The sequence below is a fragment of the Mytilus californianus genome, unplaced genomic scaffold (genome assembly GCF_021869535.1).
Source record: "Mytilus californianus isolate M0D057914Y unplaced genomic scaffold, xbMytCali1.0.p SCAF_2, whole genome shotgun sequence".
Classification (NCBI taxonomy): Eukaryota; Metazoa; Mollusca; class Bivalvia; order Mytilida; family Mytilidae; genus Mytilus; species Mytilus californianus.
The window spans coordinates 90273120-90289629 of NW_026262668.1; the positions used below are offsets into that span (position 1 = coordinate 90273120).

Genomic DNA, 16510 nt, shown 5'->3' on the forward strand with positions numbered 1-16510 from the left:
ACTGTACTGCCTTCAACATTGAGAAAGTGTTGATTTTCCATATCATTTATTTTTCAAAGTGCATAACTCCCCCAAAAATATATTCATTCAAACTGATGTAAACCTTTGACATAAATTTCATTAAATTCTGATGAGAACTGGTGTTAGTTAGAGCAATTATATGTTGATTTTCCATATCATTTATTTTTCAAAGGGCATAACTCCCTCAAAAATATATTCATTCAAACTGATGTAAACCTTTGACATAAATTTCATTAAATTCTGATGAGAACTGGTGTTAGTTAGAGCAGTTATATGTTGATTTTCCATATCATTTCCATTTCTAACAGGAATGTCAAGAAAGAACAAAAAAAAGATCAGCTTTGACACAAATTTTACTAAACTTCAATGAGAACTGTAGGTTTGATATAGTGCTTACAAACTCAGATGGACAGAAATCAGTATTTCCATATTCCTTGCTTTGTTTTGTGACAAGGGACAAATAAATAGCTAAATATAAGCATCACATAACACATGAAAGCATTCATAATCTTCCCACATTTTGCCAATGTTAAAGACCCATAACTTCATAAGTGGGGTTATTTTCTGATTTATAGGGCATATAGACATTAGGATTGGTTCTATAAAATAAATGTTTAGGAATTCATGATAAATGTATAGACATGATAAATATCTATATAGCCAAATATCTACATGTGTGTTTAAAAGAAAAGTTGCCAAGCTGCATGAAATATAGATGAAATTCTCAAAATTCACATGTATCAACAGACAAATAGAAATTCACATTTGCATTCTTCAGAGAAAAAGATATGGAAATCTAGTCATTAATGCAAATTTGCAGATCTGACATTGTTGGGCTGAATTTAAGACTGAAAATTGTGTTTATTGATACAATTACTCATTGGCAGCTAACAGAATGCTGAGATATTAAAAATTTGCTTCCTATTATTGAATTTATTAAAACTTACAAAAAATAATGTCTTAAAATTTCTATTGAATACATTTGCTTGGTTTAAATATTTGAAGATTTTACTTTTCATTTTTCTACACTGGATAATAAATCTGTTTTACAATCATGTTATTTTTTAAATTAAGTCTCAGCCTCAAGTATTTCTATCTATACAATGCCATCCTATTTTTTGTTACAATGTCCTTTATGCTTTTCTGTAGCCTTCCTTAACATGGTCTTGCTAAACACATTTTGCTTAAGTTAAGTGTGAACAAGTTTAAGAGTACAATATCTTTTGCTACATAGCTGTTTCTTTAATTTCACTTATACTCACTGAGAATGAAGATAAAAATGTCCTCAGTCTCCTCCAAAATGAGGGAACACCACCACTATAGTCTACCACATCCTGATATGAAAGGTCATCCACTGACTGACCAATAAGATTTAACTCGGCTGCATCCTTCTTACCAATAATGTTGTTAGTGGCCATTGTATCCACCATCTGTTAACGGGACAAACATTACATCATGTAACATTCAAAATACCTGACAAATTATTCTTAATATAACAATAGTAATAATAATAATAATAATAATAAATTCTTTATTTAAAGAGGGTAAACACAGTTAGTTACAACAAACTAATCTTCCCTGAAGCCCTCACATACAAATTACAATACAATCAAAAACAGATATTTACACGTAGTTAATTTACAGTCAAGTAGTTCAATTATTATAACTGTAAATTCAGAAATTATTGCGAGGTTTTTATTATTGCGAAAAATGCGACAGAGTTATAAATGCAATAATTTAAACTCGCATTTTGAAATATTTTATATGAATTAAACAGGATTTTTCTCAAAATAGTAAAAACTAAAATCGCATTTAAGTCTAAAATGACAAAATCGCAATAATAAGTGCATGCAATAATTTCTGAATTTACAGTAACATGATAAGATATAAAACTGTTCAAGAGGTACATGTAGTAAAAACTCAAAAAATAAAATCAAAATAAAATAAAATAAACAAGAATGTGTCCATAGTACACGGATGCCCTACTTGCACAATCATTTTCTATGTTCAGTGGACCGTGAAATTGGGAGTCAAAACTCTTATTTGGCATTAAAATTAGAAAGATCATATCATAGGGAACATGTGTACAAAGTTTCAAGTTGATTGGACTTCAACTTCATCAAAAACTACCTTGACCAAAAACTTTAACCTGAAGTTGGACAGACGGACGAACGCACGGATGGATGAATGAACGAACGGACGCACAGACCAAAAAACATAATGCCCCTCTACTATTGTAGGTGGGGCATAAAAATATTAAAATCAAATTAATACATTGTAGAAAACAGAATCTTATCAGGACTGTGTCAAGTACTTCTTGTAGGTAAAAGTGTTTTGGGATTTACGAATTTTGTGTGGTAGTCCATTCCATAACACTGATCCAGAATAAACAAAAGATTTCTTAAACAGCTCAGCTTTTGGCTTAGGAACTATCAGATTACCTTTTGAGTAACACCTCTCAAGGAGTAAGGACTATTATCTGATTTCAGTTTAAACTTTTGAACTAGGTACATTGGTGCTTCTATACGCACACATTTATATAGAAGTAAATATTTGTGGTATTTAATTCTATTTTAAATGTATCTATATCAATGTAATCATTTATGACCTGATACATTTCGGTTTGTTCTTTAAACAATTGCCATGAACACCAAATTCTCCAAAAAATTTTAAAAATTTGATATATACGATGACAACCAGTATTGATATTTTTGATTTGGGACAGACATATGAACATGTGCAAATTTAAACTATTTTTTTAATCTCAATCCTTACCCTTTTTTTTTATCTCAATCCTTACCCTTTTTTATCTCATTCCTTACCCTTTTCTATCTCTTACCCCTTTTAATCTCAATCCTTACCCTTTTTTTTTTATCTCAACCCTTACCCTTTTTTTTATCTCAATCCTTACCCTTTTTTTTTATCTCAATCCTTACCCTTTTTTATCTCAATCCTTACCTTTTTTTATCTCAATCCTTACCCTTTTTTTAATCTCAATCCTTACCCTTTTTTATTTCAATCCTTACCCTTTTTTTTTTATTTCAATCCTTACCCTTTTTTTTTTTATCTCAATCCTTACCCTTTTCCTATCTCAATCCTTACCCTTTTTATCTCAATCCTTACCCTTTTTTTTATCTCAATCCTTACCCTTTTATTTCAATCCTTACCTTTTTTTTTTTATCTCAATCCTTACCCTTTTTCTATCTCAATCCTTACCCTTTTTTATCTTAATCCTTACCTTTTTTTTTATCTCAATCCTTACCCTTTTTCTATCTCAATCCTTACCCTTTTTATCTCAATCCTTACCCTTTTTTTATCTCAATCCTTACCCTTTTTATCTCAGTCCTTACCCTTTTTTTATCTCAATCCTTACCCTTTTTTTATCTAAATCCTTACCTTTTTTTTTTATCTCATTCATTACCCTTTTTAATCTCAATCCTTACCTTTTTTTATCTCAATCCTTACCCTTCTTTTATCTCAATCCTTACCCTTTTTTATCTCAATCCTTACCTTTTTTTATCTCAATCCTTACCCTTTTTTTAATCTCAATCCTTACCCTTTTTTATTTCAATCCTTACCCTTTTTTTTTTATTTCAATCCTTACCCTTTTTTTTTTTATCTCAATCCTTACCCTTTTCCTATCTCAATCCTTACCCTTTTTATCTCAATCCTTACCCTTTTTTTTATCTCAATCCTTACCCTTTTATTTCAATCCTTACCTTTTTTTTTTTATCTCAATCCTTACCCTTTTTCTATCTCAATCCTTACCCTTTTTTATCTTAATCCTTACCTTTTTTTTTATCTCAATCCTTACCCTTTTTCTATCTCAATCCTTACCCTTTTTATCTCAATCCTTACCCTTTTTTTATCTCAATCCTTACCCTTTTTTTATCTTAATCCTTACCCTTTTTTTTTTTTATCTCATTCCTTACCCTTTTTAATCTCAATCCTTACCCTTTTTTATCTCAATCCTTACCCTTTTATTTCAATCCTTACCCTTTTTTATCTCAATCTTTACCCTTTTTCTATCTCAATCCTTACCCTTTTTTATCTCAATCCTTACCTTTTTTTTTATCTCAATCCTTACCCTTTTTTTTTTATCTCAATCCTTACCCTTTTTCTATCTCAATCCTTACCCTTTTTATCTCAATCCTTACCCTTTTTTTTATCTAAATCCTTATCCTTTTTTTTTAATCTCATTCCTTACCCTTTTTAATCTCAATCCTTGCCCTTTTTTTTTATCTCAATCCTTACCCTTCTTTTATCTCAATCCTTACCCTTTTTTATCTCAATCCTTACCTTTTTTTTTATCTCAATCCTTACCCTTTTTTTTTATCTCAATCCTTACCCTTTTTTTTTTATCTCAATCCTTACCCTTTTTTATTTCAATCCTTACCCTCTTTTTTTTTATCTCAATCCTTACCCTTTTTATCTCAATCCTTACCCTTTTTTTTTTATCTCAATCCTTACCCTTTTATATCTCAATCCTTACCCTTTTTTTTATCTCAATCCTTACCCTTTTTTTTATCTCAATCCTTACCCTTTTTTTTTATCTCAATCCTTACCCTTTTTTTTTTATCTCAATCCTTACCCTTTTTTATTTCAATCCTTACCCTCTTTTTTTTTATCTCAATCCTTACCCTTTTTATCTCAATCCTTACCTTTTTTTTTTATCTCAATCCTTACCCTTTTATATCTCAATCCTTACCCTTTTTTTTATCTCAATCCTTACCCTTTTTTTTTTACCTCAATCCTTACCCTTTTTTATTTCAATCCTTACCCTCTTTTTTTTTATCTCAATCCTTACCCTTTTTATCTCAATCCTTACCCTTTTTTTTTATCTCAATCCTTACCCTTTTATATCTCAATCCTTACCCTTTTTTTATCTCAATCCTTACCCTTTTTTATCTCAATCCTTACCCTTTTTTAATCTCAATCCTTACCTTTTTTTAATCTCATTTATTAGACTAATAAAAGGTACATAGAAGAATGACACTTAATATTAGTTATCTCTAAAATAACAGTATAACACATAAACAAACAAAAATAAGCACAAACAAAACAATAACAAATAATAGTGTCAAAAAAGTCTAGTAGTAACTGAAAGCAAGCTGAACGTTCTTACATGCTGATATGAAATCATGTTGTCCTACATTCTAATACCAGTGGCTGTACTTTACAGCAAATTCCTACAGCAATGTCATAAACAGTACAGTTCCTTTTCTGGCTTCTCCATTTCATAAGAGTCTGCCTAATATAAAACAAAACTGTCTTATTTTACCCTATTGTACCTGTTCAAGGAAGGACAAAGTCCCTTTTTAAATTGAACTAAAATGTCAGGCAAGAAATTTCTACCTCCTTTTATATCATCACCAAGATAATCAACTTCTCTCAAACAAGAGTGTAATTGAAATCCATCAGACTTGTGCTTAGAAGGGGGCACTCTCTAATAAGACAATGCAACATCCTTATATGGTAGTTAATTATTCTTGGTTAAATCTCATTTCAATCCATCAAACCAAAAAGAGATGCATTTGCGGAAATGAACCTCATTTTTTCAGTGAGGTATACTTTATGTAAATGATATATACTTCTAAACTTACAGTCATATTGATAAACATGGTTCCACAACATGACAGTACAATGTTGTCAGGATGATTTAGGTGTGGACCCTCAGCCATTATCTCAGCATACCTCTAAACAAATAACGACCAAAGAAAGATTAAACAGTCACAAAAAATAAATAAGAGTAAATCATAGTTTTTATATGGATTTAATGACAGATATTTGGAAAATAACATTTATTTGATGTACCTTATTTAAAATTAAAGATCAGCGTCTTAATTTGAAAAAAAAGACAATCTTTAGAAAGTTTAGACTATTGAAGTCAAAACTGTTCAAATTAATTTTATTAATCCAATCTTATAATGGCAGTACTCCATGAACCTAGACCTTCATTAAAACCAACATTTAGTCCAGGGCATTACATGATATTATTGTAAATAAGCCACCTGGAGACAGTTCAGGCCAAATCTGGTTTTCCAAATTACCCATATGGTTTAAAGGACAACTTTAATAAACATTGCTAAAACGTAAAATAAAATTTTATTCTTGATAATGGCAGCTTATCTAAATTTCTTGGCTCCTTGAAAATACCAGACTTAAATCGACAGACCAATATTCAATCTAATTTTGTTTACTGCTCTTTAAAACATAAGTAGCATCATATATCATGGTTGGTAATTAAGGCTGTGCAATTGTAGAAAAAAAAATGTAAAAACTAGATGTATCAGAACTACACAAACAAGAGGCTCTCAAGAGCCTGAATCGCTCACCTGTATTTCAGAGAAGAAGACTTTTAGATGTTAGCAAACTTGATGAACAAATTGTGTAAAATTGTCTTTAAAGGGCAATAACTCCTTAAGGGGTCAATTGACAATTATGGTCATATTAACTTTTTTGTAGATCTTACTTTGCTGAACATTATTGCTGCTTACAGTTTATATATATCTATAATAATATTCAAAATAATAACAAAAAAAACTGAAAAATTTTGTTAAAACTACCAATTCGGTGGCAGCAACCCAACAATGGGTTGTTCGATTCGTCTGAAAATTTCAGGCCCGATAGATCTTGACCAATTAAACAATTTTACCCCTGTCACATTTGCTCTAAAAGATTTAGTTTTTGAGATATAAGCCAAAAACTGCATCTGACCCTTATGTTCTATTTTTAGCCATGGCGGCCATGTTTGTCGATGGTGTAAACTTCGGATACAATTTATAAACAATATACCCTAAGGAACATTAAGTTAAAGTTTGAAGGTAATTGGTCCAGTAGTTTCAGAGGAGAAGATTTTTAAATGTTAGCAAACTTGATGAACAAATTGTGTAAAATTGTCTTTAAAGGGCAATAACTCCTTAAGGGGTCAATTGACAATTATGGTCATATGAACTTTTTTGTAGATCTTACTTCGCTGAACATTATTGCTGCTTACAGTTTATATATATCTATAATAATATTCAAAATAATAACAAAAAACTGCAAAATTTTGTTAAAACTACCAATTCGGTGGCAGCAACCCAACAATGGGTTGTTCGATTCGTCTGAAAATTTCAGAGCTGATAGATCTTGACCAATTGAACAAATTTACCCCTGTCAGATTTGCTCTAAAAGCTTTAGTTTTTGAGATATAAGCCAAAAACTGCATTTGACCCCTATGTTCTATTTTGAGCCATGGCGGCCATGTTTGTCAATGGATCAAAACTTCGGATACAATTTATAAACTAGATACCCTAAGGAACATTTAGTTAAAGTTTGAAGGTATTTGGCTCAGTAGTTTCAGAGGAGAAGATTTTTGAAATAGTTTAAGACGACAGACGACGACGGCGGACGATGACGACAGATGACAACGACAGACGCCAAGTGATGGCATAAGCTCACATGGGACCCTTCGGGCCCCGATGAGCTAAAAAGTTTCAAGTCATTTTTAGAAGTGGAAATTTGAAAATGAAAGTCTGTTTAACTGTTTAAATCTCGCAATTTTGGCACAAATCAGTGGAGCGACACCAAACGTAAACTCATTCTCTAACTCATCATAGTAGACTTACATTCTAAAAATGAGCTCAATATGTGAAGGCATTTAGAAAAAAAGTTCATATAACTGTTATTTTCAAGAAATTTTCAAAGTCCAAAGCCCATAATTTTCAAAAATCAGCAAAGCGGAACCAAACATGCACTCGATCTGTAACTCATCAGAGTAGACTCATGTACTAAAAATCAGCTCAATATGTGAAGGCATTTAAAAAAAAGTCTGTATAACTGTTATTTGTCACAAAATTTTCAAAGTTTAAAGCCCGCAACTTTGGCCAAAAAAATCAGCTGAGCGGAACCAAACTTTAAACTCCATCTGTGACTCATCATAGTTGACTCACATACTAAAAATCAGCTCAATATGTGAAGGAGTTTAAAACTATATGGCCCGACCACTTTGTAGTGAGGCCATAAAAATATCAATTCTATTAATTTACAACCATTCTTATCAATTGTTAAGAAAGGCAAAAATGTCTGCTGATCATGAAAAAACCCCAAACATAGATGACTAAAGTCAATTTCAGTTATGACCTCTTCTTAAAAAAATGAACCTGGGAAGTGAACTAATAATGATAACAACAGGAGAAGATATGTAATACAATTTTATCAAAATAACATCTGCACTTTGTCCAACAAATGAGATAATATAAAAATATTGCAGCATCAATTCATTTTACTATAGCAAAGGACAAACACATGTCCAGTCCTGCATACTGAAACACACAGGGATTTAGTTCATTCAGTTCTATTTCACATTTAAGGCACCAAACTTACCAATAATGCAATGTTAATAGCTGGTTTAAATAATGAGTTAGTGAGTGGAGTAACTGCCCCTGGCATCATCTCTCTGCAATATTCAATTATTTTTAACTTAGCTAACATAGTTTTCAAAATAAAAGCAAAAAACTCAAAACTCAAAACAAAATTATATTTCAGGGGCATAAACTCCAAAACAGGTTGACATATTTTTTCTGAAATGTTCAGAGTTTATAGATCTTGTAGTGCTGATAATTTAGTAACTACACTTTTAACCTAGCTCCTACATTTTCACAATAACAGCCAAAAATTGATATTTCAGGGGCCATTACTCCAAAACAAGTCAACAAATGTTTCTCCAATTTTCAAAGTTATTAAATTTTGTCAAGCTGATTCTTTTTTCAATTTAAACATTTAAATTAGTTCTTATGGTTTTTGAAACAATGGCAACAAAATGAACAAAAAAAATTAAAAATCAACTTTTCAGGGGCAATAACTCCATAACAGCCCAACAGATTCCAAAATGTTCAGGGTAGATAGAACTTGTTGTGTCAATTTTCATTGTGTCAGTTTTTCTAAAGTTGCTTTATAGTTTTAAAAATATTAGCCAAGACTGTAGTTTGACCTTTATGTTCTATTTTTAGACACATCAGCCATTTGGTTGACTATATGATGTAATTTTTTCTAATTGATGAAGGCTGTACAATGATTTCTAATTGCTTATATATCCACATCTTTTGAACTCTGGTTGATAGTTGTCTCATTGGAAATCATACCATATCTTCTCATTTTTATATAAAGACATGCATACTTGAATAAACTGCTCAAGAAATATCATAAATATAAACAAAATAATTACAGTTCATTTGTGCATATTTGCATAGTCATAGGAAGTATTTGGAACCTAATATTGTATAGAGTTTTTTAATGACTAACCCATCTACACCTGATGCCTTAGGAAAAAATTTAAACAATAGTTCCAATCTTCCCAAAAAAAGCTACCAAAAAATCACTGGTAATATTTCACATAAAATAAATTACAATTTCTGTAGGATGTCTTTTTAATTAAAATCTAAAGCTTATTTTTCATTTGTAGCAGGTTTCATTCTTTATTCATTAAACATATATTGTGATATCTACATATTCTCATTACAGTAGCCATATGCAAGCAATGTATTTCCATAAAAAACAATACCCGATATTTCCAGTTGTCAAAAATTCCCTACAAGTAACCAAGGGATCATCAAACTCATGCAACATATCTTCGTGTGTCTCGTGATCCATGGCAGTAATGGGTCTTGCCTGAAACAAGAATATATGTCTATAGGACACAGTGCCCTGCTCACATTACGACTGTCACATATTTTTAATTTGAATTTTCAGAGTTAATGATTTATTGGCAAACTTCAATTTTAATGTGAAAATAAAACTATACATGTAGTAACTTGTGACATTAAATACTTTGTTCATGTTTAAATCATGTGAAAATTAAGATTTAAAAAAAAGAAAAAAATTTTCTTATAAGAAACAAATATTTATGTTGTTGTTTTCTTATTTACAAATTTGTACAAAGTAAGAAAAATACTGAAATGGGAAGACATTTGACAACATAATGCAAAAACAAAGTTTATTATAAGCAACAATTCTAAAATAGACTTAACCAGGAAACCATAGGTGTTAAAGACACCTTCCCTATATAAAAGGTGATAACTATTTTGTCTCCAATGACATTTGATGCTGGCAAGATTTGACAAGTAACAACAACAATAATATTTTTGATTTTTTTTTTATAGATTTAATATTGTGATAATTAATCATTTTCAAAACTCATACTGAATTAAATATTCCATTTCACAACCAGAAAAAACAAGTAAAAAGCTGGCAATGCTAACAGAAGTTTCCCAAACCCAACATTTATTCAAAGAAAAGGAAAACAAGAGGCTCTCAACAGCCTAATCGCTCACCTGTATTTCAGAGGAGAAGATTTTTAAATGTTAGCAAACTTGATGAACAAATTGTGTAAAATTGTCATTAAAGGGCAATAACTCCTTAAGGGCTCAATTGACAATTTTGGTCATATTAACTTTTTTGTAGATCTTACTTTGCTGAACATTATTGCTGCTTACAGTTTATATATATCTATAATAATATTCAAAATAATAACAAAAAACTGCAAAATTTTGTTAAAACTACCAATTCAGTGGCAGCAACCCAACAATGGGTTGTTCGATTCGTCTGAAAATTTCAGGCCCGATAGATCTTGACCAATTAAACAATTTTACCCCTGTCACATTTGTTCTAAAAGATTTAGTTTTTTGAGATATAAGCCAAAAACTGCATTTGCCCCTTATGTTCTATTTTTAGCCATGGCAGCCATGTTTGTCGATGGATAAAAAACTTCGGATACAATTTATAAACAAGATACCCTAAGGAACATTTAGTTAAAGTTTGAAGGTAATTGGCCCAGAAGTTTCAGAGGAGAAGATTTTTAAATGTTAGCAAACTTGATGAACAAATTGTTTAAAATTGTCTTTAAAGGGCAATAACTCCTTAAGGGGTCAATTGACAATTATGGTCATATTAACTTTTTTGTAGATCTTATTTTGCTGAACATTATTGCTGCTTACAGTTTATATATATCTATAATAATATTCAAAATAAAAACAAACTAGAGGCTCTAAAGAGCCTGTGTCCCTCACCTTGGTCTATGTGCATATTAAGCAAAGGACACAGATGGATTCATGACAAAATTGTGTTTTGGTGATGGTGATGTGTTTGTTGATCTTACTTTACTGAATATTCTTGCTCCTTACTATTATCTCTATCTATAATGAACTTGGCCCAGTAGTTACAGTGGAAAATATTTTGTAAAAATTTACAAAAATTTACAAAATTTATGAAAATTGTAAAAAATTGACTATAAAGGGCAATAACTCCTTAAGGGGTCAATTGACAATTTTGGTCATGTTGACTTATTTGTAGATCTAACTTTGCTGTACATTATTGCTGTTTACAGTTTATCTCTATCTATAATAATATTCAAGATAATAACCAAAAGCTGCAAAATTTTCTTAAAATTACCCATTCAGGGGCAGCAACCCAACAATGTGTTGCCTGATTGGTCTGAAAATTTCAGGGCAGATAGATCTTGACCTAATGAACAATTTTATCTTCATCAGATTTGCTCTAAATGCTTTGGTTTCAGAGATATGAGCCAAAAACTGCATTTTACCCTATGTACAATTTTTAGCCATGTCGGCCATCTTGGTTCGCGGGCGGGGTCATCGGACACATTTTTTAAACTAGATACCCTAATGATGATTGTGGACAAGTTTGGTTAAATTTGTCTTAGTAGTTTCAGAGGAGAAGATTTTTGTAAAAGATTACAAAAATTTACGAAAAATGGTTAAAAATTGATTATAAAGGGCAATAACTCCTTAAGGGGTCAACTGACCATTTTGGTCAAGTTGACTTATTTGTAGATCTTGCTTTGCTGAACATTATTGCTGTTTACACTTTATCTCTATCTATAATAATATTCAAGATAATAACCAAAAATGGCAAAATTTCCTTAAAATTACCAATTCAGGGGCAGCAACCCAACAACGGGTAGTCTGATTCATCTGAAAATTTCAGAGCAGATAGATCTTGACCTGATAAACAATTTTACCCCCATGTCAGATTTGCTCTAAATGCTTTGGTTTCAGAGATATAAGCCAAAATCTACATTTTACCCCTATGTTCTATTTTTAGCCATGGCGGCCATCTTGGTTGGTTGGCGGGGTCACCGGACACATGTTTTAAATTAGATACCCTAATGATGATTGTGGCCAAGTTTGGTCAAATTTGGCCCAGTAGTTTCAGAGGAGAAGATTTTTGTAAAAGTTAACGACGACGGACGAAGACGACGGACAACGGACGCCAAGTGATGAGAAAAGCTCACTTGGCCCTTTGGGCCAGGTGAGCTAAAAACTGCAAAATTTTGTTAAAACTACCAATTTGGTGGCAGCAACCCAACAATGGGTTGTTCGATTCGTCTGAAAATTTCATCTATGATAGATCTTGACCAATTGAACAATTTTTCCCCATGTCAGATTTGCTCTAAAAGCTTTAGTTTTTGAGATATAAGCCAAAAACTGCATTTGACCCCTATGTTCTATTTTTAGCCATGGCGGCCATGTTTGTCGATGGATCAAAACTTCGGATACAATTTATAAACTAGATACCCTAAGGAACATTTAGTTAAAGTTTGAAGGTATTTGGCCCAGTAGTTTCAGAGGAGAAGATTTTTGAAATAGTTTACGACGACGACAGACGACAACAGACGACGACGACGGACGCCAAGTGATGGCATAAGCTCACATGGGGCCCTTCGGGCCCTAGTGAGCTAAAAATAGGTCAAAGTCACAGATGCCTGGGTTGCAATATTTTTGACTAAATGTTGCTGAAAAAACTAAGTTCCAAAATCTGGAAAAATGAGAAAAAAGTACTCAAACAATTCCATAATAGCAGGTGCTCAACTTCAACATATGTGCAATCTTCCTGTGCAGTTTCAAAGGATCTGGGTTGAAAATTGTAGGAGGGATTGATTACAAAAATAAGGTATCTACTTTTCCCTGCCTGCCCGCATGCCAGCCCATCCGTCCTCCCAAAATTACCATATTATAAGCTGGTTTTGGACTTTGTTATACCAGGCCAAAAAATGACATGTACTTAAAGGCTGCAATTGAGATAGTATGCTTGGCCAGACAAAGAAAATATTCACTTTTTTGAGGTTTTATTGTGACAAATAATGACAGGTTAGCAAAGAAAGCATTAAAATATTACAGGATGTTATTTTAAAAAAATTCGTAAGGGTTCCGCGGAACCCAGTGTCTCGCCTACTTTTTCTGTTAATTGCAGGCTCAACAAAAATGAGGAAGTAAATCAATAAAAATATTCCTCTTGATACTATCTTTTGATTGTAAGAAGCTTCTGTCCAAGTTTGGTAAAAATCCAGGATAGTTTATGAATCTAATAAATGTTTAAAAACTTTAACTGCAGACTGAATGTAATGTTAACTGGAAGAAAACAAAATTTCCTTCTAGATACTAGCATTTGATCATAAACAAGCTTCTGTCCAAGTTTGGTACAAATCCAAAATAGTATAAGAAAGTTATTAAAATTCTAAAAACTTTTAACCACAGAGTGAATGTGTTGTTTCCTGGCAGAAAATCTAAGTCCATTTAAAAGTAAAATACGGAAAAATTGGATTTATTTTTTTACAAAATTTCCTTCTAGATACTAGCTTTTGATAATAAACAAGTTTCTGTCCAAGTTTGGTACAAATCCAAAATAGTATAAGAAAGTTATTAAAATTTTAAAAACTTTAACCACAGAGTGAATGTAATATTTCCCGGCAGAAAAACTAAGTCCATTTATAAGTAAAATACGGAAAAAATGGAATTTTATTTTTACAAAATTTACTTCTGGATACTATCTTATGATCATAAACAAGCTTCTGTCCAAGTTTGGTAAAAATCCAGGATAGTTTAAGAAAGTTATTAAAATTTCAAAAACTTTAACCACAGAGTGAATATTTGTGGACGCCGCCGCCGCCGACGACGGAATGTAGGATCGCTATGTCTCGCTTTTTCGACTAAAGTCGAAGGCTCGACAAAAACATATCTTATATTTATCAAAACATGGACTTGTAGCAATTATATTTCACCCCAAATGACATCTTTTATAACACTGTCACATGTGACCTTGATCTTGGACCTACTGAACCCAAAATCAAATAGGCCTTTTATCCATCACTATACCTTTCATCTGTGTAAGTTTCCTTCTAATCAAGCAAGGGAACTCAGGTTACCATCCGGAAACCATTGTTGATTTTTTTTTTAATTTTTAGTAAGGATTACCTTGACCTTTGACCCAAACTTGAATAGGCTTCATCCCCTCACCTATATCTTTTATCTGTGTAAGTATCATTTTTATCAAGCAAGGGCAACTCTGTTTACCATCCATAAACCATTGTTCAATTTTTTTCATTCTTATGTAATGGTGACCTTAACCTTTGACCTTTTGACCTCATAAACAATAGGCTTCTTTCCCTCCCCTCTATCTTTTATTTGTATCAGTTTCATTCTAAACCACCACTCAAATTATCATCAACATCTCAAGTTATCATCCAGAATCCTTCATACACATGGACAGATAGATACTCTTATACAATCAACCAAACAGCATTGACAATTCAAACAGCATTGACAATTCTCAAGTAGTTAGTTTTTGTTTTTAAATAAGTAAATAAGCAGAATCCTGAGAATTTTCTAAGAGTTAAATAAAATAAACACAACAACATATTCAGAGTAAATATTTGTGGCACATTAAATTAAAATAGAATTAGGTGATCAAGGGAGTGCAGATACCTCTGCCTTCAGCATGACTCTTAACTGTCAAAATTGAAATGTATATTATGATCCATGACTATGTTCAATTTCAAAAACCAAAAAGGTTCTATCAAAAAGAACATGAAGCTATGGTGAATTTATTCTTGAGATAACTTCCCTTATGTGTGCGACATCATTCTCTCAATTTTAGCCCCATCTTAGGCCAGTTTGTGTACTCAAATTTTAATAAGATGCACACCACCTATTCTTGGCCCCATTCCTTTCCACGTTAAATGTTTCACTTTCAAACGTTTATGGGGACAGGATAAATATAACGTTATTTACACATTAGACCATACTGGTTACCGGAACTTTGGATACACCTAACCAGGTACTTCATATCTGAGAAACAGGCAATATATGCCCTCAATTTTAGGATTCATTCATATACTTTTGTATTATTCAAAATTATCAGTCAATATGTGTTCCATAATGATCACCAGTCATCACCTTTCATTTGATACCTAAATTACCAAAATATATTCTACAGTTTGAAATTTACACTTATGTGTAGGAACTATTTTGTTCTAAATATGTACTACTTTCCAGTGTGTTCTTTTTGACAGGTCCAGATTTGGTGGTGTTACATCTTACAAAGTCTATCTGAATTATTTTGCAAAGAATTCCGCTCAAACTGGTGCTATTGGCTGTCTTAAACTTGCAGTGAGATGAGAGTTTTTTTGCTCCGTGTTAAAGGCCTCACTGTGACTTTGAGATGAATAACAGCAATAAAAGCGCTGTTTCTTTGTTTTTGTGTGTTTTTTGCTGTGCATGTACTGATTTTGTGTCGTGGAAGGATACCCCATATCCTTTGTGTTTCTATTAATTACTATCAACCAGAAGCAAAAACAACCAAGATTTTTTTAAAAATTAAGGGGTATTACTTTCAATCAGTAATAGTCAAAATCTGTTGAAATCACCAGTAGTAGATGGTCCATATAATAATATAATAGATTTGTAGTGAATACCTGCAGCAAATAGAAATCTCCACCAAACATCGCCCATTCTATATCTCTAGGACTACCAAAATAATTCTCAATCTGTAAAGCATTAAAAAAATTCAATTATTACATTTATAAAAATTCTTCAGAGATCATATTGCTTACATTCATAACCCTTAGTAGTTCTTTCATGAATAGTTCATACATATCCAAGAATCTCAATTTTTGCTCAGAAACATAGTATGACTTGTAAATACAAAAACCTAAAACTGTCAAAAAATAGTTAAAACCATTATTTCCCTGATCCCTGATATTTTTTATCCAAATACTATATGTTTTACTAATAACTTGTTTTTAAAATTGAGTTTTGTTCGAGGATGGTGCACTTTCTCCCAAAAATCTTTCAAAATAAACACTTTCAAATAAAGAAATGTAAATAGTCTCCCTCTTCTGGTTTACTAAATATATTCATTATCTTTAGAAATTTTCCATTTTAATATTAAGTGCTTTGCAAAACTGGCTGCCATTCTTTCAGGATGGAGGATTTTAATGTCTTAAACTCTCCAAGCCCGTTTGACTTATTTATCATCTTAAATTAAAGAACCTTTGTGAGCAGGCTCATATACCCCACGCCCCCACATTGTCACTGGGCAAACAAAACCTCACCAGATTCCAAAGTTCAAAGACTAATAACTCCTACAAAAGCCAACTGATAAAAATGTTTTGTGGATATGCACATACTATGTCCTTATTATCTACAAAGTT

General features: G+C 31.7%; 1 protein-coding gene across 1 annotated transcript in view; it reads right to left on the reverse strand.

Moving 5' to 3' along the window:
* The window catches only part of LOC127730392 (uncharacterized), a 91431-nt gene that overhangs the window by 32325 nt on the left and 42596 nt on the right, over positions 1-16510 (reverse strand). The window contains exons 21-25 of the mRNA XM_052238772.1: positions 15773-15844; positions 9566-9672; positions 8389-8461; positions 5625-5717; positions 1284-1451 (exon numbers count right to left, since the gene is read on the reverse strand). Of these exons, the coding sequence (XP_052094732.1) occupies positions 1284-1451; positions 5625-5717; positions 8389-8461; positions 9566-9672; positions 15773-15844 (513 nt within the window). The remainder of the gene's footprint in view (positions 1-1283; positions 1452-5624; positions 5718-8388; positions 8462-9565; positions 9673-15772; positions 15845-16510) is intronic.